General features: G+C 41.4%; 1 protein-coding gene across 3 annotated transcripts in view; it reads left to right on the plus strand.

Moving 5' to 3' along the window:
- Positions 1-1,507: 1,507 nt before the first annotated feature.
- Eif4e (eukaryotic translation initiation factor 4E) overlaps positions 1,508-27,436 on the plus strand; it is a 28,812-nt gene continuing 2,883 nt past the window's right edge. Inside the window, exons 1-7 of one of the 3 annotated variants that reach the window (XM_021158454.2) lie at positions 1,508-1,660; positions 2,625-2,671; positions 19,277-19,383; positions 20,661-20,756; positions 23,219-23,282; positions 23,848-23,961; positions 26,550-26,689. In XM_021158454.2, coding sequence (XP_021014113.1) covers positions 2,654-2,671; positions 19,277-19,383; positions 20,661-20,756; positions 23,219-23,282; positions 23,848-23,961; positions 26,550-26,689 — 539 coding nt within the window. In that variant the 5' untranslated portion in view covers positions 1,508-1,660; positions 2,625-2,653. Of the gene's footprint in view, positions 1,661-1,917; positions 1,997-2,216; positions 2,306-2,624; positions 2,672-19,276; positions 19,384-20,660; positions 20,757-23,218; positions 23,283-23,847; positions 23,962-26,549; positions 26,690-27,436 lie in introns of those variants that run through there. The other 2 variants (XM_021158453.2, XM_021158452.2) reach the window with 2 other exon arrangements.

A 27,436-nucleotide genomic window follows, 5' to 3' on the forward strand; every position in this document is an offset into this window, starting at 1 on the left:
TGGTCTACAGAGTGAGTTCCAGGACAGCCAGGGCTACAGAAAGAAACCCTGTCTCGAAAAACCAAAAAAAAAAATGTACTGTAAAAACGCAAGTCCTTTTCTTTCTTTCTTTTTTTTTTTTTTTTTTTTGAGACAGGGTTTCTCTGTGTAGCCCTGGCTGTCCTGGAACTCAGAAATCCACCTGCCTCTGCCTCTGCCTCCTGAGTGCTGGGATTAAAGGCGTGCACCACCACGCCCAGCTGGATCCTGAATCTTAAGCAAGCTAGGCAAACATTCTACCCCTGAGTTATACCTGTAGCCCAAAATATGAGTCTTCACTGACAACAGAGGAAGAAGGTTAAAAAAAATACAATCAAATGTTATTTTAAACAATAATTTTATATTGGTGATTTTCAGGCTTGTCAGGATATTTTCTTGCCAATGGATTGGTTTGTGCTGTAACCCTGCAGCTCAAAACAGGACATTTAGGTTGTCTTTTTCCTTTCTTTGGATAGAAATTCTCCTGTTTCTTTGGCTGGCCTAGAACTTGCCATGCCACTGAATTTAAACTCCTGATCCTCCAGCATGCTGGGTTTATGTGGTGTTGGGGGAATCTAGGGTGGATGAGTACTCTATCAACTGAGCTACAACCCAGCACCTAATGCTGTCTTCTCATAGAAATTAACCAGACATCACTTTACAGACAACAGAAAATAAGGGGTCAATTGTAATTACTTTAGTTAGTATTAACAGATTTGTACATAGAAATTCACCTATGTGTTTAGTTCGTAGAACTATGTCTACTTGAGAATCTACTCACACCGACTTAAACAGCAGTTTTCATTTAAAATCACTTCTGCCATCCTGGTAAACAAAAACACGAGCAGGCACTGGCTTTGAGTTCTTCTTACACAGCCTCAATTATGTGTTAGTCAACCCAAGCATCCATTATGTACTCAATAATAGCTATGACACAGCTCTGGACAACAGCAATGCCATGGAGAGGCAGGCACGAGATAGCCTGCTTACACTGCTTTTCCTGGCGGTAACATTTTTAAGCTGCGTGGAAGCCAAGAGATCCTGGCTCCCTCATTAGGAACTTTACCCAACAGTGCCTTGACGGCCTGGTAACTTAGAAGAAAATGTAGCATGCCAGTTCTGTTTGTTAGTAGTTGTTATGAACATAAGTTCATGAACACGAAGTTTCTGTTGAGAGCAGCTACATTCCCTTTAAAACTGCATCGGTGTACGCAACAAAGTAAACAAAAGAAAAATTTAAGACACTGTTAAGGCTTGGGGATATAGCTCAGTTGGTAGAGTGCTTGCCATGTGCTCAGGAAGCCCTGAGTTCCATCCCTATCTCAGCAAAAAAAAAAAAAAAAAAAAAAAAAAAAAAAGCGCTCTCCCAACCCACCCACCACGCCCAGCACACGCCAGTAATCCCGATACTTTGTGGAGGGAGGTGGAAGCAGGAGGATCGACAGTTCAAGGCCATCCTCCCCTACACCTCAAGTTCAAGGCCCACCCTGCGCTTCAAAAGACCCAGGGTCAAGAAGCAAGATTGTTAAAACAGCAGCGGAGGCGGAGGGACCTGGTCCTTAAGGAAGGCGCGCGCTTGCTTCTAGATTCCGAAGCGTTTTCAAAGCTGGTTACAGTCCTTACCACAGCACACCCTTGTGAGGTAAGTGTATTATCATCTTGGGTTCATAAATGAAAAAGTTGAGGCACTGAGCGATTAAGTCACTCGCCTAAGGAGTATGAGTCAACGTCAAGAGTCATAGTTGACCCGGTTTAACGACTCCTGACCTTCAGTCCAGGGCTGAGTCAGCGGAGCCCCGAGTGGCTTCCCTGGCTGGCACCTGGACGTAGGCTATTTCCGTCCACGTCCAAGCAGAATACTGGAACCGATTGGACAGAACTTCCAAACTTTCACGTCCAGCAAGATTCACCCCTGACGCCTTCATCTCAGGACTGGGAACAGGAAAAGCCGACGCGTGCACTCCCCTTCCCCAAGCGTGTGAGTGGGTACCGTGGGGCAAGCCCGCCCACCCGCTTGGGCAGCGATGGTAGCAAGGGACCACCCGCGTTAGTGGACCGGGGACGGGGGAAACGCAGACCGCATCAACGACTCTCCATCGCCGCCTCTTTCGGAAACCAAGAGAAAATGGTGGGAGGCGAAAAGAAAAACTAAATAAAAAGCAACTTGTCTTAGGACCTCAGCTAAGCAAATGAAGCCTTCTTGCGTGTTGCTGAGCCTGCAGTTCTCAAACCTTCTAGGAAAGATGGGAGGACTGGGCGACAGAAGGCACAGCAGGAATGCCCCGCAGTGAGTGCAACCGGAGCTCTGCCCGCTGCCCCGCAGAGGCCTAAAACCAACTCTGCAGGAAGCGCCCGCGGCGCCGGGAGCCGCGCACCCTCGCCAGCGACCACGTGATCACTTTTTTTTTTTTTTTTTTGGAAAAAAAAAAAACTTCTTTGCCTTAAGAAAAAAAAAAAAAGACTCCACTTCCCAGAAGCCTCTCCTTCCCCAAGCAGCTGCAGTCTTGCGCAGGCGCCGCTAGGGCCAAACGGACACGTCCGTCACGTGGGCAGGAGCCGGCCAATCCGGTTTGAATCTCATTTTTTTCCTCTCGCCCCCCCTTCAGGAGCGGTTGTGCGATCAGATCGATCTAAGATGGCGACTGTGGAACCGGTGAGTATTGCCTTCGGCCCCCACCCCCGAGCTCCCCGCGCTCCGGCTTCCTCCGCTCAGGGACTCCCGCAGGACGGCGTTCCCGGCGCGCACGGCGCCTCCGGCCGCGTCCGGTCCCTGCCCGCCCCCGGCCTGACCTTCCGCGGGCAGCCTCGGCGCCGGGAGGCTGGCGGCGGCAGCGTGGAGCGCACACGCCGTGTGGGGGCCCGGGCACCGGGGCGGTGGGGGGAGGGGCGCCGCGCGGGGCCGCGATGCGGCGGGCGGAGAGCGGCTCGGGACGCGGGCGCGGGGATCGGCGTGGGGTCTCGGGGGGGCGTGGGGTGGGCAGCTCCTAGCGGGCACCGTGGCTGGTGGGGCGGGGGGGCGGCGAGCCGGCCCGAGAGAACCGGAGAGAGAGCCCGGGGCAGCGGCGCCTCGCCATCGCCGGCGACCCGCCGCCGGGGGTCCTCGTGCGGGCCGCGCTCTGGAGCTGCGGAGGAGGGTGGGCTGGCAGAGCCCACCGATGGGCGCGCGGGAGCTGGGCGGGCGGGGCGCGGCGAGCGCGTCCCGCGGGGAGCCGGGGGCCGGCGTGGCGTTGAGTAGGGGAGCACGCTCGGGTCGTGTCGCGCACCTCCCGGCGCCGGGGACAGGGGCCGGCTGAGGTGGGGATCACATTGTCCTGGCCCCTCCATGCCGGGACTGGGCTGTCATGGAGGAGGGAAGGGGGAGGAGCGAGGCCTACAGATCGCGGCCGCGGGTCGGCTGGCCGGAGACCTGCATTTCACACGCGCCGGGCTTTCCATTCATTCATCCTCCCGGCGCAGCGCGCACGCCTCCGAGGACCGGGTAGATTCTTCCGCTCTTACGCCACGAGATCGTCTGGGAGAGAGCCAACGAACACTTAATTTTGGAAATAGGAACTTTCAAGATTACCTTTTCTTAAATTAAAAAAAAAAAAAATTAAAGCATGGTGGGGGCAGCAGCGCGAGCCGCGAGTTGCGTGTGGAGGTCAGAGGACAGCTTTTGGAGTCCCGAGGATTGAGATTCAGGCGCTTTTCTCGAACCATCACTTAGGCTCATCAGCATTTGCTTTTCCATTTGATGTTTCCTTCTTAACTTTATACTGCTTCCCTCTTTTAAAGCGCTATTTTGAAATTAATTGAAGCAAGCATCACGGCGGTAACTCCGGTAGCCCTAAGGTGGTGGGTTTTTTTTGTTTGTTTTTGTTTTTCCTGTCATGGTTTGGGTTTGCCAGCAGCTGGCTCACTGGCCATCCATCCCAGGTTTTTTAAGGAATGTCACACCTGTGTGATAAAGTCTCAGGCGCATAAAGGCATAGACTAGCAACCAGAAACCTCTGTAGAACACCTTTGCCAGATGTTTTAAAACTCAGCGATAGACTGAATATGAATAATTTGATATGTTTGCAAAATGGCCTTATCTTGGCAGAATTCAAGACAACTTTTTTGGGAGTGGAGACATGATTTACTTGTTCTTTATTGACGTCAGTTTTCCTGGCATTTTGCAAAACTGCATCATAAGTTGTTGGTGAAATTAACTTTAGAATATCAATGTAAGAGCAAGAGGGGAAGCATTTAAATGTGACCTAAACTCTTGACAAGTTCTCCTGATTGAATCTTCTACCGTTCTCTACCAGTGTTAGAGGGAAATATTACAGATGATAATAGAGGCAAAGCTAAGCAATAAAACAGCAAGTGTGTTGTATGACATCTCAGTTCCACTTAAGCCTTGGATTGTGCTAAAGCCACAATGTAGTCATTGGATTTTGTTCTGAGTCAGTACTAGTTTTGGGTGGGTACAAAAGGGATATCTAGGATACAAAGTTATATTAAATGTGGTCTGTGCTTTTGTCCCTGGTCAGTGTCTGGGTCAGAGGTGAAATACTCCTCCTAGTGATGGCCGGGTTGATTGTGGATAGTGTGTGTAAATTTAAGGACAAGAGAAACCTAGAAACCGAACAAGTGTGAAGGATGAAACTTCCTAGTGATGGCCGGGTTGATTGTGGATAGTGTGTGTAAATTTAAGGACAAGAGAAACCTAGAAACCGAACAAGTGTGAAGGATGAAACTTGGATGGAAACTAGTTGGAGACAGTATGCGAAATGACATTGAGGAGCTAATTTTCTCTGTCAGTACACCCTTGCTAGTCATACAGTGCTCTTTGTAACATTTGTAAGATTTCCTTTTGGAGTTGAGTGGTTGCTGTGGCCTTCTTTAATCCCAGCACTCAGGAAGCAGAAACAGTCTGTTCTACACACCTAGCTCTAGGATTTCCTCCAAAGTAACCGATTTGTTTGGGTGCTTGATTTTAGCTTGAGTTTTAGGGCCTGGTACATTTACTAATTTCATTCTACCACTAAACTACATTAGTACTTTTTCAGTTTTACGTAATTAAAAAAAAGATGACTTATTCTACTATTGGATTACAGTTGAAGCTTGTAAAAATTAAAAATCTTATTTGGTCATTGCTACTTTCATTTAGCTTGTGAGTTTTTTTGTTTGTTTCGGTAGTGTGCATGTTTATATTATGACTTATAACTGTAGCAAAATTAGGAAGTAGCAATGAAAATGCTGTTACGGTATGGGGCGACTACACTCTGAGGAACTGCATTAAAGGGTCACAGCATTAGGAAGGTTGAGCACACTGCCATAGAGTCATGAGCTGTTGGTTTTTCTCCCCCTATATACATACCCAACCTTTTATAAGCATTGGCCAGATTTTTAGTCTATGGAATTTTCATAGTCATTTTCAATTTGATGCTACATGGTTTTAATTATTTGAGCTTAGTAATGGCTTACAAGTATAAATTGAGAAGTTCAAAGGGGAACATTATATTGTATTGCTTCACAGAACTTGTGGACAAAGGCTGCTCTCCTGGAATTGTGGCAATGTCAAAATTAGGCTGAGTAAGGACGGCAGGCAGGACAGTGTCCCCACTGCTCCTAGTGGCTTGGTCTCCTTTCAGATAGCTTGTTCCTATGCTGCTCTACTTTTTTCTTGTTATTCATTAGAGAATTCTTTCATTAGAGAATAATTTCTTGTAGTTTTCATTTTTGGTTTTTGTGTAGCCATTGTTGGCTTGGAACTTACTATTTAGGCCAGACTGGTTAACCAAAAACTTGAGGTGGGGGTGGGAGTTCTTCCTGTCTTCCCAGTGTTGGGATTTACAGGTGTACACCATCACACCTAGTCCAGTTCCTTTATGCTTAGAAACTTGCTTTTAAAATAAGACTTAAAAACACAGAAGCCTGCTGTAATTCGAGCACTCAGAAGTGGAGGCAACAGAATTTTGAATTTAGCTTGGCCTACATATCAAGGTCTTATCTCAAAGCAAAATAAAATCCAAGAAAAAAAGGTCCAGTGAGATAGATGGCTTTGGGGTAAAGGTGCTTGCTGCCAAGCCTGAGGATCTGACTCAGAGCTAGAACCCTCAAGTGCAAACAGAGGAGGACCTCTTACAAAGTCGTTCTCCCACCTCCAGGTCCACACCAAAGCAAGCGCACACATAGAAAAATGAGTAAGTAAATATATACTAAAAGCTCTTTAAAAAGGGCTAGAGAGGTGAGCTCATCAGTTAAAAGCAACTCTAGAGGACCCAGGTTCAATTCCCAGCATGCACATGGCAGCTCACAGCTGTCTGACATGCGTTCCAGCTCGAGTTTCAGGAGAGCTCTCACACCAGGCGTGCATGTGTTGCACATATCTGTGCATGCAGGCACACTGTGCCCATACACATGGGGGGAAAGCTTTGAAAGAAAACAGGAAAAGAATAAAATGTAATGTGCTTATCAATGAAAAGCAGATGGGTTGGTAAGCCAACTTTGACAATTTCTTTTTCTTTAGTGAGGAACCCATTTTCTTAGTTTATTAATAAACCAAACTTTGGGTGTTTGTTCCAAATTTCACTTCAGTTTATACTCTGAATCTGTATGATTGCTTGACTTAGAGAAATTAAATCTGAATGTACAGTTTACACAGTTATCTAGAATCATGTAAAATGAGTCAGGTTGGCTTAATCCAGATTGAACATAGAAAGTCCCAAGCAAATTACACTTTCATGAAACAATTTCTAGAACAGCAGTTCTCAAACTGGGGGTTGAACATAACCCTTTCACAGAGGTCACCTAGGACCATTGGAAACACGTTTACATTATTCATAACAGTAGCAAAATCACAGTTATGAAGTAGCAACAAAATAATGTTATGGTTGGGGTCACCACAACATGAGGGGCTGTGTTAAAGGGTCACGGTCTTAGGAAGGCTGCAGGCCACCGTAGACTAAGGATCTGAAGCTCAGCAGCAGCACCAGCAGCCCTGGAGGGGAAGCACATGTGCAGTAGCTGATCTGGCCTTTCTCCTTTTCATGCCCGTCACACTGGAGATGGCTCTTCTGTGACAGTGTGAGTTGCGCCGACTTTCTCAGGAAATGGCTCAGAAGTGGAAATGAGCTTGGCTTATATAGTTTCATTTAAATTTCCCCGTGATGGAGAACATTGAAATTTCTCAGTCCTGAAAAGTAGGAATCAAATATCCTAAAGTGATCCTGATTTTTAAATGTAGCATTTATAGATGATTGTTTTCACTGTGTGGACTTACTGTTTATACAATGAAGGTTCTGCAGAGTAGGCACTTCTGCACGCACTGATCTTTACTGCTGGGAAATTCATGACTGTCTTGTAAGTTGTTGGCTATTAATAAGCAATGGGAAGCCTGTGATCACAGCCTCAGGTACTGTCTCCTTTCCTGTCCTTATCATAAAAATCACTTCTAAAGAGTCTAGTCAATCTAGAGAAGAAAAGATTGCCTTTCATCTCAAAAATAATCATTTTTGTCTTACAGTCAGAAGTAAGTAGTTGTTGGTATGTGATGGTGTGTCTGTGTCTCTTTGTGTTTCTTTTCCACCTATATTGTAATTTAAATGTTTATATATTCCATGGAAACTGGTGGGAAGCGTAGTCACACTGTGTTGAGTGAATTTAGTCTAATCATGACAAGCCTGACTACTGTTTCCAGTAGTATGGATTTAGTGTTCTAAGCAAATAACTTAAGTGTGTGTGTGTGGGGGGGTGTTAATTACTGTTTGTAACAACTGTTTACTTTTGTAGTAAACAGTTTTAATGTTTAAGTTTTAAGTTTACGGTTTAAGTTTTAATGTAGGCAGGTCTTTATTAACTGCTAACTTAGTGTGTGTCAGACATCCCAGTGGGTACTATATTCATTTAATGTAGTTTTATAAGCAAGTGTTCTTATTTCACAGATGAGGAAACCAAGGGATCAGAATGACTTGACTTTAAGGCAGCCACTTCCTGAGTGTGTGTGTCCATCCGTCCCCTTAAGCACCACATCACCATCTGTCTCCTGGGGATACAGGATACCTTCAGAAATGGAGCTTGATATCAACAAACTTATAGGGACTTAGCTGCAGCTCTGAACTGAACGTTGTGTAGCCAACATTTACAGCATGTTGAATCAAACAAAGCATAGGGTCTAAGAAAATAGCTGGAGACAGCTCAGGCCTCAGAGTTGTGTAACTGCACATTCTGCTGGATACTTGGGATACTATCCAGTACAATACAGACGGCTCAGAAGGATATGTCACGTGTTATTTAGGGAGTAATGACAGAAATATGTACAGTTTTAGAATGGGCTTTACCTTCAGTATCCTCAGTTTGATGTTTGTTGAATTTGTTGATAACAAACCCACAGACATGGAGAGCTCCTTGTATAATAGGCATGTTTTAGTTTTAGTACTTGGTCTAGAGCTTTGTAGGTAGATTTTAAAAGATAGCAAGTGACTGCTTCCCTTCTCCTGACTTCTTGTTTACTTCTTAGAATATTTTACTAGTGGAGCCAATTTCGGTGAATTATAAAAAAGAAACCAACCCACAAACTGCAATTTACTTGTAAACTAAGCAATTTTAGTGAGACGTTTGCTAGGGTGAAACAGCTATATTTGGGAAAGTTCCATCCATAGTGCATATTAACATTTATTTAAGCATGTTATTGCAACATACATAGTAGAAAGGTTATGAATTATATGTACATATAATGCATTTAATGCATATAGTAAATATAGACAGATATACACAGGTATATATTTTTCTTTTGAACTTCTATAGTTTATTTTCTTATCATTCTGGCTTGTGAACTCTAATAGTATTTAGCTTTTATTTTGCTTTTATACTTTTTCTTAAATTATTAATCCATGCTCATGGTCCAAAATTCAAATAAATTCCTTTAGCCTTCTGATGAAGTCTGTGGTTAGATTCTCTAGATTTGTTTTCTTTTTGCATTCATATGGATATAATCCATCTCTCTATATATTTTTTGGTTTTGGGGTTTTTTTTTGGGGGGGGGGACAGGGTTTCTCTGTGTAGCCCTGGCTGTCCTAGAACTCACTCTGTAGACCAGGCTGGCTTCGAACTCAGAAATCCGCCTGCCTCTGCCTCCCTAGTGTTGGGATTAAAGGCGTGAGCCACCACGCCCGGCCCATCTCAATGTTTTTAAATGCATTATATAAAATGCACATAGTTACAGAAAAAAAAATTATTTCGTTGTATAAGTTGCTGTAAAATGCCTAGTCCTGGCCTTATTTCTGTTATTGAGACAAAGTCTCACTGTATCTCTGACTGACCTAAAACTCAAGAGATCCACCTGCCTTTGCCTCTTGAGTGCTAAGATTAAAAGTGGGTGGAAGATTAAAATTAATCATTTAGTGTTGTATGAAAATGATGTTGTTTTCTGAGTTAATATTTTTCTTCTCTTTTTAACCAAATGGGCAGTTAAAAATCCAGATTTTGTACAGGGATCTACAACTATTTAGGATTTCAAATGTTGCTGTGATGAATATATGAGGTTTTATGTAAAGTACTTAGTGTTTTAACAACAAATTGAAAAGTTAAAATGTTGCTGGTTAAGTGAACTATGTGATAGTTGGTTGTTACCTAAAATCATTTAGCTCTCGTTCAAAACGTTAACGCTTCACATGGAAATGAAGGGCTAGAGAGGCGGCTCAGAGCTTAAGAGCACTTGCTGTTTTTCAGAGGACCTGGATGTGGTTCCAAGCATGGCAGCTCACAACAGTTTAGGGTATACAACACCTGCTCTCCACAGGCACCATGCACTCATGTGGTACACACACCTGTGTGTGTGTTTGTGTGTATGTGTACAAAGTGTTTATGCACATATTAATGGAATTTGTATAAGTGCCTATCACTAAGGAAATTATTTTTAATCTATTGTCATATTCTAACACTTTTTAAAGAAAGGCCTTCTTCGTGGTTTTTATTATTCATGTGAATGTTTGTGTATATATGTGTGGGTATATGTGTGTATATATGTGTGGGTGCCAGAGGAGGCCAGACAAAGGCATCGGATCCCCTGTGGCTGCAAGTGCAGGTCAGGTTGTGAGCCACCGTGTGTGCTGGGAATTGAACCTGGGTCTTCTGGAAGAGTAGCAACTGTGTGTATGTGTATTCTCCATCCGTCCTTGACATTCATTTGGAGAAAAAGGATTTTCCCATTGCCGACCGGTATCGATTGCGGATAGCTTCTTGGTTAGTAGTAAGAGCCAATGTCTGCTTCTCCATCTTAGTGCTGGGGCACCCTGTCTAGCTTGAACCTGTGCAGGCCTAGTACTTGCCGCCACAGTCTTTGTGGGTTCATACGTGCGTCGATCCTGCCGAAGACACTCTTCACCTCTGGATCTTAAAGTTTTTCTGCCTCTTCCACATAGATCCCTGAGCCCTTAATGAAGGAAGGATTTAATGAAGAAATCCCATTCAGGATTCTGCAAATTGTCTAGTTGTGGGTCTCTGTTAATTCTCTGATATGGATTGAGTGAGGTACTGATCTCTTGATAGCATGCAGCGTACCTTCCTGTACCCTGATGCTGGTCAGTTGGGGTGAGGCTTTTAGTTAGGCACCTGCTGGACTGTGTTCAGTGACTTCCAAGTGCTTTCTTCAGCAATAGAGCAATCAGGTGTGGAGAGCAACCAAGGAGAGAGCCTTGGCAATAGCCTGTGATTTGGGGTGGGGGTTGGGTGTCGTTAGGATCCCTTTGGCCAGTGGCTCAACAAGATGTAACCCATTCCTGTCACTGGAGGTTTTATTTGTTCCAGCAAATCACCCCACCCACCCACCCTCCATGATCATGCAAACAGTTCTAATTAAACTCAGTGTGCCACAAAACATTAGACAGAAAATAGGAGGGAGATTGGGAAGAACCGCTTACTCACTGGGAGTGGGAGATAAGAGAGGGCAGTGGGGTGAAAATGTCAGAGTAAGTGAATAAATACGTGTGCGGAAGGAAAGGCTTTTGAGACCTTGGTAACTAAGCAGTAGTATACCTGTCGTTTGGTATTTTTGAGAAAGTATCTGTAAATCCACGCAGTTACTGTCCCGGCTCTTTCCCCTCGGGTAAGTGTTTTCATCACCATGCTGGTGCTTCATGAGCTTCTTACAACCTCGGTTACTTATGTTGTCCCATAATCCTTTTCCCTTGTAATTGTCAACTATTTAACTTGGCCACTGTTGGTCTCATGAGGGTGGTAGCCAACAGCATTGCAGCCACAGACTTGTAGTGACTCCAGAAAGTTCTCTGGGATAACTTTGTTAATAAGAGTTAGTCTCCTGTGGTGTTTTTCTTTTGGCAATTCTTTTGAGGGGTTTGGTGATCCAGGCAAAACCAAAACCCCCTTTATCTTGGTCAGTTTCACTGTAGTGCTCATAACTCTTCTATATTTTTATTTATTTTTAGTTTTGATACGGGCCCAGGGGCAGAGTAGACTGATATTGGCCTCCGGTGTACTTGAGACACAGGACTTAGCTTGAACTGGGTGGCATGGTGGAGGTGGTGTCTGAGCTGAGAGATGGAGGACAGAAGGAGAAAGTTAAACTTAGGCCATCTCAAGCCAACCTGGGGAAGACTGGGATCATGACAGCTCAAATCCATCATTTCTATTAGTATTCATTCATTTTTTTTCTTTTTTCTCTTTATGCTTCATTGGGATTTACTAGGCTAATTATTTTTTGGGGGGAAATTATCTATTTCTAGTCTTTTAGATATTAATTTTAGTTAGAAGGTGTTATTTTTCTTCTCCTCTTTTTGTCCTTTGAATGTTTTTGTTTTGTGTTGTGTAGTTCTGGCTGTCCTAGGACTTGTTCCGTAGACCAGGCTGGCCTTGAACACAGATCTGCCTGCCTCTGTCTTCCAAGGGTTAGGTTAAAGGTGTGTACCACTGCCACCTGGCTGAATGATCTTTTTCTTATAGCTTCCTGTAATTGTTTTATGTCCATGTACATTCATAACATCTCTTTAGGTGTGGTGGGGAGGGAGGGTGGCTGCGGGAGAGAGAGCAAGCCTGCGCACACTTCTCAGCCTGTTTCCTCTAAGATTGTTTTATTTTTGAACTCAGGATAGCAGTTCCAGTAGCTTGAAGTAGGGAAGGAAATTGAGGAATCTAGCTTCTTTAATCTTTAACTTACCTCCTCTTTACCACAGTTCTAATGAATGCCAGCTTGATCTGCATTGATCTCTTTGTTCTTTTTATACTAGTGCATTTTGATCACTTTGTACTATAGTTTTAAATAATTTTTTTTAAGATTTATTTATTTATTATATGTAAGTACACTGTACTGTCCTCAGATACTCCAGAAGAGGGCATCAGATTTCGTTAAATAATTTAATAAATAAATTTAAATGAGTGTGTACAGACATGAGTGCAGCTGACTACAGAAGCTAGAAGAGGGCTTTGGATCCCCTGAAGCTGGAATTACAGGTGGTTGTAAACCACCCTACGTAGGTGCTGGGTACCAAATTTCAGTCCTTTGGAAGGTAATAAATGCTCTTATTTGCTGGCCACCTCTTCAGCATTGTGAAGGTTGAATATAAAGAGATAAAACACATGGAGATAGCACATTGCCTGGTAGTAACTACTTAATAATGATTAAGTAAAAAGTTTTCAGGAGGCTAGATATGATGGCTTATATTTGTAATTCCAGCATTCCAGAGGCTGAGGCAGGTACACAGTGAGGCCCTATTTCAAACAAGAAACAGCAGAAAGTGAAAACTCATAGTTTTCATGAGATGTGAGGTTGAAGTTCTCATTTTTAAAATCAAAGTGTGGTTTCTTTGGTGTTCACCTGTCCTCATTCGCCTGTTGGGATGTTGAATTTGTAACTTAGGTGTGCACTTCTGTCTGTTGTAATAGTGTTTCCTTTCTATCATGGCACTTGAAGTAGAGAATGAAGAGGGGATGGGATGAAGGGGGACGGGAGCTAGGCTATCCGTCATGCTTTGTCCATTAGTTACTAGTGGCGTTGAACTTGCTTTTCCTCAAGGTTCTGCTGGTAGGGAAGAGTTAGCACCAGAGTCATTTGAGTATAGTGATCATGCAGGTAGCTAGTTCCAAACAAGTCACCAGTTTCTTTTTTTTTTTTTCTTTATGTAGCCACACTTGGTGTATGCCTGATTGAGCTGGAAGAGTTGGTCAAAGAATTGAGGGTAGACAGAAACTATTGAGTTATAGAGCACAGGCTCCAGGCAGGTTAGGTCATTACTCCTGTGATGAGTTACTGAGATATGAATGATAATGATTCAGCTTCTGTAGTTTAAATTTATTTTTCCTTATGGTAAGATTAGAAGGACTAGTCAGTCAGACCACCCCAGATCTTGGGAATCTTGTTTGATATGCCTCCCTTACTCATCTGTGCCTCTTCCCAATTCACAGCACTGAAACTGCCCATGACTAACTGTAGTTGTCAGCTGTCCATCACTTGCATGCCAGACCCCTCTTTATTTTGCAATTAAGGAAATTGATGCTTATAGAGAGTTTTAATCACTTAAATCCCTGTTCTAGAAAAGTTTCACACTAATTTAAATGAAAGGAATTGTCACATAGGGACTAAAACTGGATTTGGACAATAGATTCCCTCTATGCACACTTTGTAATATTTCCTCCTAGTCCGTCAGAAATAGGTAGATCTTGGATTGCATGTGATGCTATTAGGAAAGCTGTAGTGAGGGCAGGGCTTGGAAAACAAAAGTTGTCAGATGGAGCTTTGCTTATAGCCACAGAAAGTTGGATGAGCATTATATACATCAAACACTATTTCTTTGTTTTCTCTTTTCGATCTTTAGTGTGGTGCTTGACTTCATTATCCATTATATTCCTCATCAATAAATAGTTCCGCTCCATATTATGTTCTAGCCATTCACTAGTTTTATCAAGGCAGAAAAATACAGAATTCAGGCCAGAAGTATGGAAGCTGCAGAACAGGGAAGAAGGGAGCAGGATTGCCATAGTAGAGTGACTCGAGTGTTGGGCTTTTGCTCTGGGAGGGATAAAGTGATTCCTTCTAGTGGCTGGCTACCCAGAGGTATTAAGTACACATTATTCAGAGAGGAGAGGTGAGCAGGATATATCCTAGTTCTTTCCTCTTTTCAAAATCATAACATACTCAGTACAATCTCTACACATATAGCAATACCTCAAATATTCTCAGAATAGAAAGCCTTAGGGTTTTACTGCTGTGAACAGACACCATGACCAATGCAACTCTTGTAAGGACAACATTTAATTGTGGCTGGCTCACAGGTTTGAAGGCTCAGTCCATTATCATCAAGATGGGAGCATGGCAGCATCCAGGCAGGCATGGTGCAGGAGAAGCTGAGAGTTCTACATCTTTATCTGAAGGCTACTATGAGGAGATGCGCTTCCAGGCAGCTAGGATGAGGGTCTTAGAGCCTACACCCACGACGACACACCTGTTCCAACAAGGCCACACCTCCTAATAGTGCCACTCCTTGGCCAAGCAGATACAAACCATCACACCATGAAACCATACAATTAGTTTTGTTTGTTTGTTTGTTTAAGAAATGGTAAAGGAAGGGGTGGAAAGGTGGTTTGGTGGTATAGACTTCTTCTATAGTACTTGAGTTCAGTTCCCAGCATTCACATTGATACAGTTTGTAACGCCAGCTCCAGGAGGGATCCAATGCCTCTGACTTTGGGCACTGTATTCATGTGCACATAACCCACATGTTTTGTTTTTAAAGAGGATTAAAGTTTATAATTCTGGAACCATTCCAGATACAAGGACATGCAAGGTCTGTAATAGAAATGCCCAAAGATTTGACCCTGGTACATTCATTGAGATCTGACAGTGGAAGGAAGGCTTTGCAGCTATTGGTTCATCTAGGCCCAGCAGTGATAGGTGCTGCAATACCCATCTGATGAAGAGAAAAAGAAGGTTCAGAAAATGTTACATACTCAGAATTACACAAAATGAATGGCAGAGCTGGGGTTCCAGATGGCTGTAGATCTGAATTGAGCCCAGCATATTCTACATAGTGGTGAAAAACTTGTGTTGTTGATAGAAGTCAGGTTTAGTGAAGCATATCTCTGGCACTTGGATGGTAGAGTCTCATCTGACCTCTGCTACCTAACCTTTTTGAGGCCAGCTTTTTTGAGACCTTGGCTCTAAAAAAGGTACTGCTTTTACAAATGACAACATACTCTGAAAAATGTATGTGACTGATTTTAGTAGATATGTAATTACTGTAAAATGCAGTAAATGTTTCCAAATGTTCGTTTTACATTTCAATAGCTTAACTTCCCTGTCGACCATCACAAGTATGTAGACCAGCAGTAAATATAGTGTGCAGGTCGCACTTGGAGTTACTGCTTTGAATCTAGGAAAGCCATGGACTGAACGGAGCGATTTTGTATACTTCAAATGAAGATTAAGAGTTGTGTGATCTTCCCTAAAAGGAAAGAGAAAGCCTCAGTTCTTGGTGGGGTGGAGGTAGTAGACACAGATCAGGGGCATTTCCAGAAGAGATGGTTTAAATGCGTATCCACACTGCAAGTTAGTGACAGTTTGGACAGTAAAACCGTGCACCAGCTTTGAAGCATACCAGGATTTTGTGAACCAACACAAAATTGATATGATGAAAGTGAGACTAAAACTTCATCACATTTATTAGAGAAAACAGCTGCAGGAAACACTTAGCCAAATAACATTAGGACTGTGACACATTGGTAGTATTAACTTGTTGGTGTGATAGTTTTTTACAGAATGTTGAGAAGGCTTGAGGTTTTGCAGCTAGCTGTTGGATTTGTCCTGCTCTTCTTGCAAGGCTTTTACCTTTTTTATTTATTTTTTTATTTTTTACAACTTTCTGCTGTTGGTACAGCAGCTTACTCAAGTACATTACTGAACATTGTATTTGACCCACATAAACTCAGCTGATCGAAAACCAGGCTACCCTTTGCATTTGAACTGTCGATATTTTTCTCTTCCCTTACTTGCCACTGATATTTAATCTCTTTGATCTGCTAGTTAGTGGCTTCCACTGCTTACCCAACAACTGAGGTGTACTTTCTTAGCTTGACATCCGAGGCCTTCACAGTCACTGCAGTGTACCATCCAGACTCACCCCACTTTCAGGGACTTTGGTTTTGATCTTCTAGAGTAAACACAATCCAGCCTTGGATACATACATCCATGAAGTTTGAAGTTTGTTTTTAAACATTTTATAATTGTATTACAGTCCTATCATCTGTACTCTGTAGGAAACAACCTTAAAAATAAGTTTGTATTTAGCTGCATGTCGTAGCATATAATTTTAATTCCAGCATGCACAATGCAGTAGTAGGCACGTCTTCCAGTCCAGCCAGGGCTACCCTGTCTCAAAAAAAAAAATAAATAAATAAAATAAAAAAATTAAGGGCTGGAATGATGCTTTTGTGGTTAGGAGCACTGGCAGTTCTGCCAGACAACCTTGGTTTGGTTCCCAGCACCCACACTGCCATCTGTAATTTTAGTTCTAGGGGATCTGATGTGTCTATTGTGCACATAAATATAGTGCACATACATATGTGCAGCAAAACACTCATACATATAAAGTAAATCTAAAAACTTTAGATGGGATAATTTTTATCTCAATGCTAATTGTGGTTAAGTCTTTGCCTGGTAACTGTTACCTGAATTGTCTTTAGACTTAAAAATCTTTTGAGTATTTAGTCACTTAAATTCTTTACCATGCAATATTTGATTAATTGGTAGATTGTGAGCTTAATACGTAGGCTCAAGATTGTGTTCTCTCTGAAGAGTGAAATTTTATTTCTGGAGGCTGTTAGTCTATCGATAGAAGTCTTGACACTATCAAGATTTGTTTTATATTTAAGACTTATACCTTGCCCATAATGCCATGACTTTTATTCCTAGGATATGACTTTCTTCTGGTTTAATCTGAAAGCTGACAAGGACTTGAATTTCCTCAACACTGTGCCCCAGAGAATTTGACTGTGTTCTCTGTAAACTGCGCAGTCATACTATGACACGCCCATAGGACCGAGGATCTATCTATGCATGACTTTGTGGCTCACTTTTCTGCCCCTCATTCTGTCTAGTGCATTGTTGGCAAGTCCATCACCACTATTACCTTCTCCAAAACCATGGAGCCCCCCCACCCAGTGTGTGTCTGTACAGCACTGTGATTCTAAGCTAGTCAGGGAGAGCATGCTGCTCTGTGACTCTGCTCTCTTTGCATACTTAAGTTGGCTACTGAGGGCATGTTAGTGATTTTACTTATTAAGGGGTTGACCATATGTAAATTTTAGGGTCTTGGTTAGTCTATATAAATGTTTACATTTGTTCAGTTACTAAGTTCATAATGTATGCTTAAGTACCATGGCCTCTGATAATCTAGTGAGCAAAATCAAGCATAGTTAATGTGTTTGTATGTGAGGGTGGGGTGAATGTCAAGAGAACTTGTGGGAGCCCAGGGGTTGAAATCGGTTCACAGACTTGGTAGGGAGCACTTGACCTGCCAAGCTCTCTGACCAGCCTCTATTTATTTTTAAAATGGTATCTGTCTTAGTGTGTTTATTGTGGTGTATGCATGTAATGCTGTCTGGACCCATACCTGTTTAACGTAGTCTCAAAGCTAGCTGCTTACAGGCCAGCTAGCTTTGAGACTGAGTGGTTCTTCTGCCTCTGTTTCTCATCTCATCTGAGAAATACTGGACTCAGAGATGCTTGCCACCGTGCTGGACGTTATGTAAGTTCCAGGGATAGAACTTTGAACATCAGGTTTGGGTTTGTAGTATCTGATCCCTGAATAATTTTTATGGGTGCAGAGAATAAAGCTTCTGAACATATTACAGGCTGCTTTATAAAGTATGTTTTATTTGTTACTTTTTTTTTTTAAGATTTATTTATTGATTATATGTAAGTACACTGTAGCTGTCTTCAGACACTCCAGAAGAGGGAGTCAGATCTCGTTTCGGATGGTTGTGAGCCACCATGTGGTTGCTGGGATTTGAACTCCGAACCTTTGGAAGAGCAGTCGGGTGCTCTTACCCACTGAGCCATCTCACCAGCCCATAAAGTATGTTTTAAATTGAGTAGTTATCATTTCTAGTTGAAGTCTTTTAGCACATACAGCCTTGTCATGGGTCAGTTTAAAGCTGATAGTTGCACTGGGAGTATAATTCATGTGTTATCTAAGACATACAAGAAAAGGCTTTAGGTTTGATGCCTAGAGCCGAGGAATATATAAATTAAATAAAAATACTAAAAATGGAAGCTGAGAGATGACTGAGCATTTAAGAGCTCTGGCTGCTGCTCTTCTATAAGGACCCTGGTTCAATCTCCAGCTCTCACATGGCTGGAAATAACAGCCTGTTCTGGCCTTTGGTAAACATTGCACTCTGGGAATACACAGATACACTCCAGGCAGAGCACCCACACATGTAAGAATACATCTTTAAAAAGTCTTTTTTTTTTTTTAAATCTGATAACCAAATATAGTTGTGTGTATGGGGGTGGGGGAGTGTTCCCGCACTCTGTGTTCTAGCCTTTGCTTTAGCTTCTGGTGGCTTCCTTGGCTATTAGTTAAGATCAGTTTATAGCAGGCTGAGGAAACAACAAGGGGACAAATGGGAAACACTTAAATTATTCCCAGACTCCTTTTACATAGTTTAGGTGACTATTATGCATAGCCTAAAAGAAGACTGAAGTTAAGTCAGTGTCCACCTTCTTTCATTATTGCCTGTTGAGAATTCCAGACAGCTGTTCTTTCAAGCAATGAGTCTGACATGAAGTTACCAAGGACTTCTGTATTACTGGCTCGATCTCTTTTATTTTTCACCATTTCCATGTATTTGTTAAACTTGTCAGAGTATAGCTTTAAGCCTTTCTACCTCAGTAACGTAGAGTATGTCTTTATTGTTGGTAGACCTGGGAATAGAACCCTCTGCTCCCTGCATGCTAGACATACGCTTGTCTGTTGCCTGTGCCATCAGCTCTTATGTAATACTTTAACATCGGTAAGAACGTCGGATCATTGAACTTTATGCATACTCTTTGATGATTTTAAAAACGTGCAACTAGGAGGGCGCTGTACATTTTATAAAATCACTTAAGCTTGAGAAACTTTGTCATGAAGCAATAGAGTAGCCAGATTCTGCTAGAGAGGGTCTGTCATTTGTCTTAGAAGTCAGCTGTTCTCAGTCGCTGGATCAGGTTTGTTTATGGTATTGTTGTCATAGTTATAGTTAAAAACTTAAAATCCTACTTAATATTATTTCCCATTAGGAAACCACCCCTACCACTAATCCCCCACCTGCAGAAGAGGAAAAACCAGAGTCTAATCAGGAGGTTGCTAACCCAGAGCACTATATTAAACATCCTCTACAGAACAGGTAAGCTTTCTGCTGAGGAGTTTTTCTGACTTAGGTAAGAAGGGTGTGGTGAACAAGATAGGTTTACAGAGAAAAGTTCGGTATGACTGGTTTTAGATGCGCTCAGTTGTCAGCCTGTAGAGGATTCTTGTTAAAGGAGAAGGAAGGCCTCTGAAGGAGATAGACATACACACAGGACAAAGCGGAGGCCTCTGGGAACATGGCTTATTCAAGGTTTCAAATGCATGTCATAAAATACAAATATCAATTTATCTTACCTTTTTTGTGTTATTTATTTTTTTAGATTTGTTTTTATGTGTATGAGTGGTGCTTGGCCTGCATCTGTGATGTGCAGCGAATGTGTATAGTGGCTGTGGAGGCCAGGAGAGAGCATTAGCTCCTCTGGAACTAGTTAAAATAATTGTCTGAGCCACCATGTAGGTGTAGGGAACTATATATGGGTTCTCTGCAAGAGTAGTCAGAGCTTTCAACCACTGAGTCACCAGTCCAGCCCTTCTTGCTTTTCTTAAAATCTTTACAGCTTAGTAATGTTAATTACATTTACATTGTTGTATAACAAACCTATTTCATCTTTAAAAACATATGCATTTTAGAGCCTGCTGTGGCAGCACATGCCTTAATCCTAGCACTGGGGGAGGGGTGGTCTTTAAAGTCCAGCCTGCTCTGTAGAGAGGTCCAGGACAGCCAGGGCTACAAAGAGAAACCCCTTGGAAGCCCCTCCTCCCCCAATGTATTTTATAAAAACATTATTTTTGTGTGTATGTGTATAAACAATGTTTCATGTGGCATAGCACAAATTTGAGGTCACAGCTGGCTTTTACAGAGGTTCTAGGCCCTCCCTGCAACCACCTTTGCCTGTCCTGTGCAGTTTCCTTGGTACCATTTTCATCTTTTAAACTAAAATTAGTTTATTAAGTAAGTTGCTATCACCAGCTGTTCAGTCCTCAGCACCACTTTTGACCTCTCCAAACCTGATGACCTTAGGTACCTCATGTAAGTAGACCATGTGCATGTGTGGGGTAATTCACATAGGCTTACACAAGAGATCAGTGACACAGCCCTTCTGCCTTTAAGAAGTATATATCAAATACCTCAAAAACCATTCCGTTTAGACTTTGTCCTTGTTATACTGTGTCAGATTCCCTCTTTAAGGTTGGTTAGTTTTCCATTGTCTATCAGTTCTACATTTTACATCATTCTACTTCTACTCTTTGACTGGTAAATAAATCAGCTATGAATATGGGTAAACAACTTCATATACTGGCTTTTATTTTCAGGTGGGCACTCTGGTTTTTTAAAAATGATAAAAGCAAAACTTGGCAAGCAAACCTCCGATTGATCTCTAAGTTTGATACTGTTGAAGACTTCTGGGCGTAAGTAACTTTAAGATACTTAAATATACTTTTAAGTTGTATAATTTTCTTCTTATATCATTCACAAAATGAAAGATGAATATCTCTTCACAAATGTTTGAATTGGTAGTTATGCTTTATTTTACATTGTTGAGTACGTACGAAAGCCCTATGTTTCAGCACTCTTACAAACAGCAAACACATCATTATATTTCGGTTTGATTACTCTGTATTCCTCATCTTCCCATGAGAATCCTCTATTATTGTCCTAGAATTTTTTGATAGCCTTTTGGCTGTCCGTCTCCTGTGCAGTCACCTACATATATTTATGTCATAACTGGATGCTAAAAGGCCTTATTAAACATCCCCATTTCTGCAGACAGCTTTTATTATCATATCTGGAATTTTGCTATCAAAAGATGAAGCTCATAAAATTTAACTTTCAGAGCTGTAAACTCAGGAATAGCAAGACAATGATATGTCTGTAATCTTAGGTCATTAATTTTATTGTAATTTATCAAAGAGTAATCAAAATGTTTTTTAGAGAAGTTAACTTGGATCATAAACTTTTCAAGACTTACAAATAGAATATAAACTGAAAGTGTGTGTTTGTTTGAGATAGGATGTAGCTGAGTTTTTGAGGATGTCCTAACATTGTAGAACTTGGAATCCCCCAACCCTAGGGGCTCATGCCTTAGATGTTTTGAAATTTATCTTAAAACAGTAGTTTTTGTTTTCTGAGGATCAAATTTGAACCTTGAACATGATAGGCAAGTGCTTTACTATTGAGATGCATCCTGGTTCACCCAAAGTTGAATTGTCTAGATGTTTTTAGAGAACATAGAGGGAAATACTTTTTGAGACTATGAGAGGCAAAAGTTGGAGAAGAGTTTAGTTACCTCACAGTTACTGTTCTATATGCTTATATTAGGCTCGTAGGTGCTGAGTTTAGTGACTAACATTTTCATGTAACTTCACACAAAAGAATAGACTGTAGTCATTAAGTTCATAGCTGTATTTTTTTAAGGCCACAATCAGTATTCAGTGTGTTTCCAATGCCTGTACTGATATTTCTCTGCAACAGATATTAGGTATTCATTGCATCATTGAGAAAGGCAACATGTAGAATACATAAAACTGCTGAATTCAGTTTTTTCTAAGAACATTATGGTTTTGTTTTGGGTTTGTTTTTTTTTTTTTAAATGAAACAAGTATATTTCAGCTCTTCTAATTACTAGAGGTGGCTGTCTAAATTGGAGTTCTTGAAAGGGTCAAATGGTTTTTGTACTCACTATGTTTACTGCAAGACTTTTGAATAACTCTGAAGCCTTCTTTACACACACAAAAAGTTCTCCAGTTTCTTAATAAGGAAAGAGGAAAGGCTTGAATCCCATGCCCACTCGCATGTGCTCTTGGACTGCATTCTTGGCTTTTACCTGTTTATATAAGCCTGGTTCCAGGATTCCTTTAGTGGAGCACAGCCCCACATGGTACTTAGTGTAAGCAAATGCCCTGGGAACCGGAGCTGAGAGATTGGCCAAGAAGGACGGAGCCTTTACCTTTCTGGATGGATTAGGCCACCTCTTGATTTCTCACTACTTTTTAGAAGGTTTTACAGAAACATTTCTTCAGTCCTTTTGCTTTAGTCTCATCCATGTAATCTTAAGATTCTTAGGTTGTGGTTTGGGAACTGTCAGTCATTAGACACTTAACACTGTCGTATTCGAGGTGGATTATACTGTGCAATGTGGTAAGAAAGATGTAGACATCTTTCTTAAAATTGTCTGAAATATTTCTAGACAAAGTTAAGGTCAGCATAGAACATCCCTCATGTAATGTCATTCAAGGTTTTTAACTAAGATAAACTCTGCTGTCTATTGGAGAAGAGCAAATACAGTCACCGATGTGTACTTCAGTTTTACACAAGAGATCAGTGACACAGCCCTTCTGCCTTTAAGAAGTATATATGAAATACCTCAAACCATTCTGTGGTTTAAGTATTTGGGAAATAGCTCAGAACTGCAGGTCTACCTGTTGGTAATGCCTTTGATCCTTCCTGTGCCTGAGCTCCCCATACTGGGGTGCTGACTGATAGGAACCATTTTCAGAGAACCACTGCCGTGTTTATACTTGGACACTTGCAGAGGTAATAATGTTGATTTACTGAGCCATGCAGTACTGATGGCTTGTTTTAATTTTCTTAAGTGCACATGGCTGCATTGAGTTAACAAATGTATCAAATATTTTTAGAGTAGTCATTTGAGATAGTTGTTTGTATTAGTTTACATTATAAATTTCTTTGAGTGTAATCATTATTTAGACCTGTTTTGTCCATTTCAGAAATTAACTACAGAGTCAAAAAAAGAAAAACAAATCTACATACTTTTATGTTTTTCGTATTTTCCAAATGTGTGTGTGTCTGTGTAAGCACCCAAACCCTGCATTACATATTATGTTTTTAATTATTATTTTCTTTTACCTAGTCTATACAACCATATCCAGTTGTCTAGTAATTTAATGCCTGGCTGTGACTACTCACTTTTTAAGGTATGCCTAATCAATGATTGTTTATATTTATTACAGGACCAGACCATTCAGGTATTTGTAAAAACTGGCCACAAATTCAGGCAGTTGGCTTTACCAGGCTTGAGTACAGTGCTCTGTGGTATGATTTAGTTACTCATGGGAACATCCTGGGATTGACTCGAGCCTTGCTAATTCTGTGCAGCCCTTCCTGGATATACTTGAATAGACTGACTTCGTCAGCTAATTTTAAACCCATGAGATATTTATAAACAGACCTTTGTCAGGTGCTAGGATGGACATTAGTTAGCTCAAATTACACAGTTTTTAATGTAGCTTCTAAAAGGTTTCTGCTCGGGAATTTTCAGAACCTTTAGGTGACATGAAGCCTTGCAGTTGGAGAATTCACGAGGAGGTGGGACGCTTGCGCAGTTGCATGCCTCTGGCGTGTAGTTCTTGTGTATGTTTAAAAGCTGTGCCAGTGGCCGGGGTACAGGGAACAAAAGAAAAGTTGTCAGTGTTGCTTGCTGAGTCTGATACTGTCTCTCAAAGTACCAGTGCTGTCTAATGCTGCCTTCTTCTCCTGCAGGATGGTATTGAGCCTATGTGGGAAGATGAGAAAAACAAACGAGGAGGACGGTGGCTGATCACACTGAACAAGCAGCAGAGACGGAGTGACCTCGATCGCTTCTGGCTAGAGACAGTAAGGCTTTAGGATATGTTTGCCTTTCTCTGCTTACAGCCCCTGTTCTAAAGAAGCCCTTGTGCTCACGTGGCATCACATTTATTAAAACCAGAACGAGTAGAAATTGGTACCACGCTTGTGCAAGGATGACATATAAATCCCTGAAGCGTTTTGGTATTTGGACATAGCTGGAAAGTATGTTAAGGAAAATAAGCCAGATTTGGGAAGAATATGGCATGTCTTCTCTCATGTGGAACTTAGGTTTTAAATACACGAGTGTGTTATATAATCTGTATTTGCAGGACAGTGAAGACACGTACTAGGATAAGACAGAGTGAAGCACCGGAGGCTGGGGGTCAGATATGGGGGGGGGGGNGAGAACAAGCTAGCAGAGATGCTGTGAGGAAACCCACACCTTTATACTAACCTGAAACTACCATAGAATGCAATTACACGTACAAATATGAGGGGGAGGGTCTCAGTGTGACCTTTCCTGTTGAATAACAGTCACAGCCCTTGCTCTTTGAGGACAGGGTTTTACTACCCAGCTAGGCTGCTGTTGCAACTCAGGGTCCTGCTGCCTCCAACTTTTTGATTCTAGGCATGTGCTAGTTGGCAAAGACTTTTTATCCATCCTGTGCGTATCTCAAACATGTGAGTCCAGTGAATGATTTCTATCATTCCACAAGTCATAATGATTGACAAACTAGGTGCAGTGGTGCAGTATTTTTATCCCAGAACTTGACAGGCAGAAGTAGGCAGATCTCTGAGATCGAGGCCAGCCTAGTCTAGAGATTTCCAAGACACCCAGGGGTACAGAGAAACCCTGTCTCAAAACCAAAAAAATAAGCAAATAAAGTAAAATATGAATGACATTCACTTTACCTCTGCAATCAGGTCCCCCCTCTTATTTCATTAGTCAAAAATAAAAGGACTTTATATTTTGTGATTAATGTAGACTTTTTACAACCCATTTATAGTTTTACTGTAATTAAAAATTCTGAAAATTTGAAATTAGTGAAGCAAGTGATGAAATTGTTGGTTAATATTTAAAACTAAATAACGTGTTATGATATATTTTAGCACTTTGGTTTTATGAGCTACACTATGAAACTATCGGCATTTTCTGTGGTCAAGTTCTAGATTGTAATTTTGGGACTGAAGTTCATAGTTAAGGCTTTTTTTTAACCACTTATACACAGTTCTGATTTACAGTTAGCCCTGACTAAGTGAATAAGTACTTACATGGATCAGTAACATTTTATTAAAGCAAAGATTTAATCATGGTTTTGGAGGAGAGTGTGAGTAAATAATACCATTGTGGAATGCCGTAGGCCAGTCAGTGGGTCTCAATCTTCCTAGTGTTGCAACCCTTTAAAACAGCTCCCCAGGTTGTGGGGACCTTCAACCAGAACATTATTTCATAACATAAATTTTGCTGCTTTTATGAATTGTAATATATATGTCTGTGCTTTCTAATGGTCCTAAGCACCCCCTTTAAAAGGATCGTTTAACCCCCAAAGGGGTTGTGACCTACAGGTTGGGGTGCTGCTGCTGTTGCTGTAGGAAAAAGGACATTTCAGTTTTATAGGTTGAAAAATAATGTGATGGATTGAGTTACAGTTGCTCAGTGTATTTAATGCCACTGAACTCTACTTTGAAACTGGTAGGAAATGGCAATTAATGGAAGCATAGATATATTGCTGTCATTGCGATTACTGCTGGCAAGCTAACTAAGCAGCTGAGCAGACGATGTTGATGAGGTCACCTCTGTGTGCGCCTAATGCATAGAAAGAGGTAAAACAGTTGACAGGGTCTCTCTGTGTAGCCCTGGCTGTCCTGGAACTCACTTTGTAGACCAGGCTGGCCTTGAACTCAGAAATCCACCTGCCTCTGCCTCTCGAGTGCCTGGATCAAAGGCGTGCGCGCCACCACTGCCCGGCTGAATTTTTTTTAAGCCAAGAGAAAAAACAATGTAAACGAGTAAAATATAGGCATTTTAAAATTGGTTTTTGGGACTGAAGAGATGGCTAAATAGTTAAGAGCACTGGCTGTTCCTAACCAAGGAGGTGATTAATATTCAATCCTCATTTCCCACTTGGCTCACAACTGTCTGATTCCAGTTCTGGGTGATCTGACACCCTCACACAGACAAACGTGCAGGCAGAATACCAATATTCATAAAAATAAATAGATTGGAGTTTTTGTTGTTTTTTATCAGTTCTTAAGCTGCTCTGTGATTCTGCAGGTAAGGGTGCTTGCTTCCGAGTCCGAGTACCTGAGTTTAATTCCCAGAACTCACTCTTCTTGCATTGATTTGCCACAGCATGTGTGTCTTGTCTCCATTCACAACAGAACAGCAGCAACAACAAAACTGAGTCAAAACTGAGTTGAATCTTACTCATTTGCTTTCTTTTTTGTCTCTAGATCAGGATGACTACAAATTTGGCAATACTGCCTCTGCCTGACCAACTTAAGATGTCAGTTCTTGACTTAGAATCCGATTTAGTTTTATAACTATACATAGAAGAGTCCTGGTGCTTTCTTCTAAGTTGTTGATGATATATATATTCAATGTAATTCGTTATTTTTTGTTTTATTTTTAGCTGCTGTGCCTTATTGGAGAGTCTTTCGATGACTACAGTGATGATGTGTGTGGAGCTGTTGTTAATGTTAGAGCTAAAGGTGATAAGATAGCAATATGGACTACTGAGTGTGAAAACAGAGATGCGGTCACACACATAGGGTACGCTGTGCTCTCCTCCTGCTTCCTTGACCCTCTGTTAACTTACGTGTAGACGTCTTTTATGTGCAGCTTTAGACACTTGGCGTTTATAAACTGTTATTTTCTTTATATGTTTTCACAAACAAAAGTTTGGATTCTGTTAATGTTGAATGTGTTTGTTTTTCATTTCTGTAAAATGGTTTTTGCAGCAGGATTGTGTGGGAACTGTCTACAGCAGGTGAATTTCCATGAAAAGTAGCATGCCTTAGTTCCTGTCCATATTTAGAGCCCATGTGTTTAGAAGTTTCTCTGTTTTTTTTTTTTTTTTTACAATTCACACACATCAATTTTGTTAGAATTCTCTTTGATTACATGCAAATCAGTAAGAAAAACCAAGCTAGATTCTAAGTGGGATTACAGGGATTCATTCATTGTTAGCTTGTCATTTTTCATCTTGTAGTATAAACATCGACCTTGTAGCAATGTTGTATTTTTTTTAAAAAAAAAAAAAACAGAAATTAATTTGTTATAGAACTTTTTGTGTCAATATTAGATGTTTTGAAATCTTTAAAACATTTTAACCTCAGTTATTCAAGGAAATATTTTTTTATTGCTTCCAGTTGATACACTTTAACTTCTCATTGCTAGCCGGGCGTGGTGGCACACGCCTTTAATCCCAGCACTCGGGAGGCAGAGGTAGGCGGATTTCTGAGTTCGAAGTGAGCTCCAGGACAGCCAGGGCTATACAGAGAAACCCTGTCTCGAAAA

This window comes from Mus caroli, chromosome 3 (assembly GCF_900094665.2).
Source record: "Mus caroli chromosome 3, CAROLI_EIJ_v1.1, whole genome shotgun sequence".
NCBI classification, from domain to species: domain Eukaryota; kingdom Metazoa; phylum Chordata; class Mammalia; order Rodentia; family Muridae; genus Mus; species Mus caroli.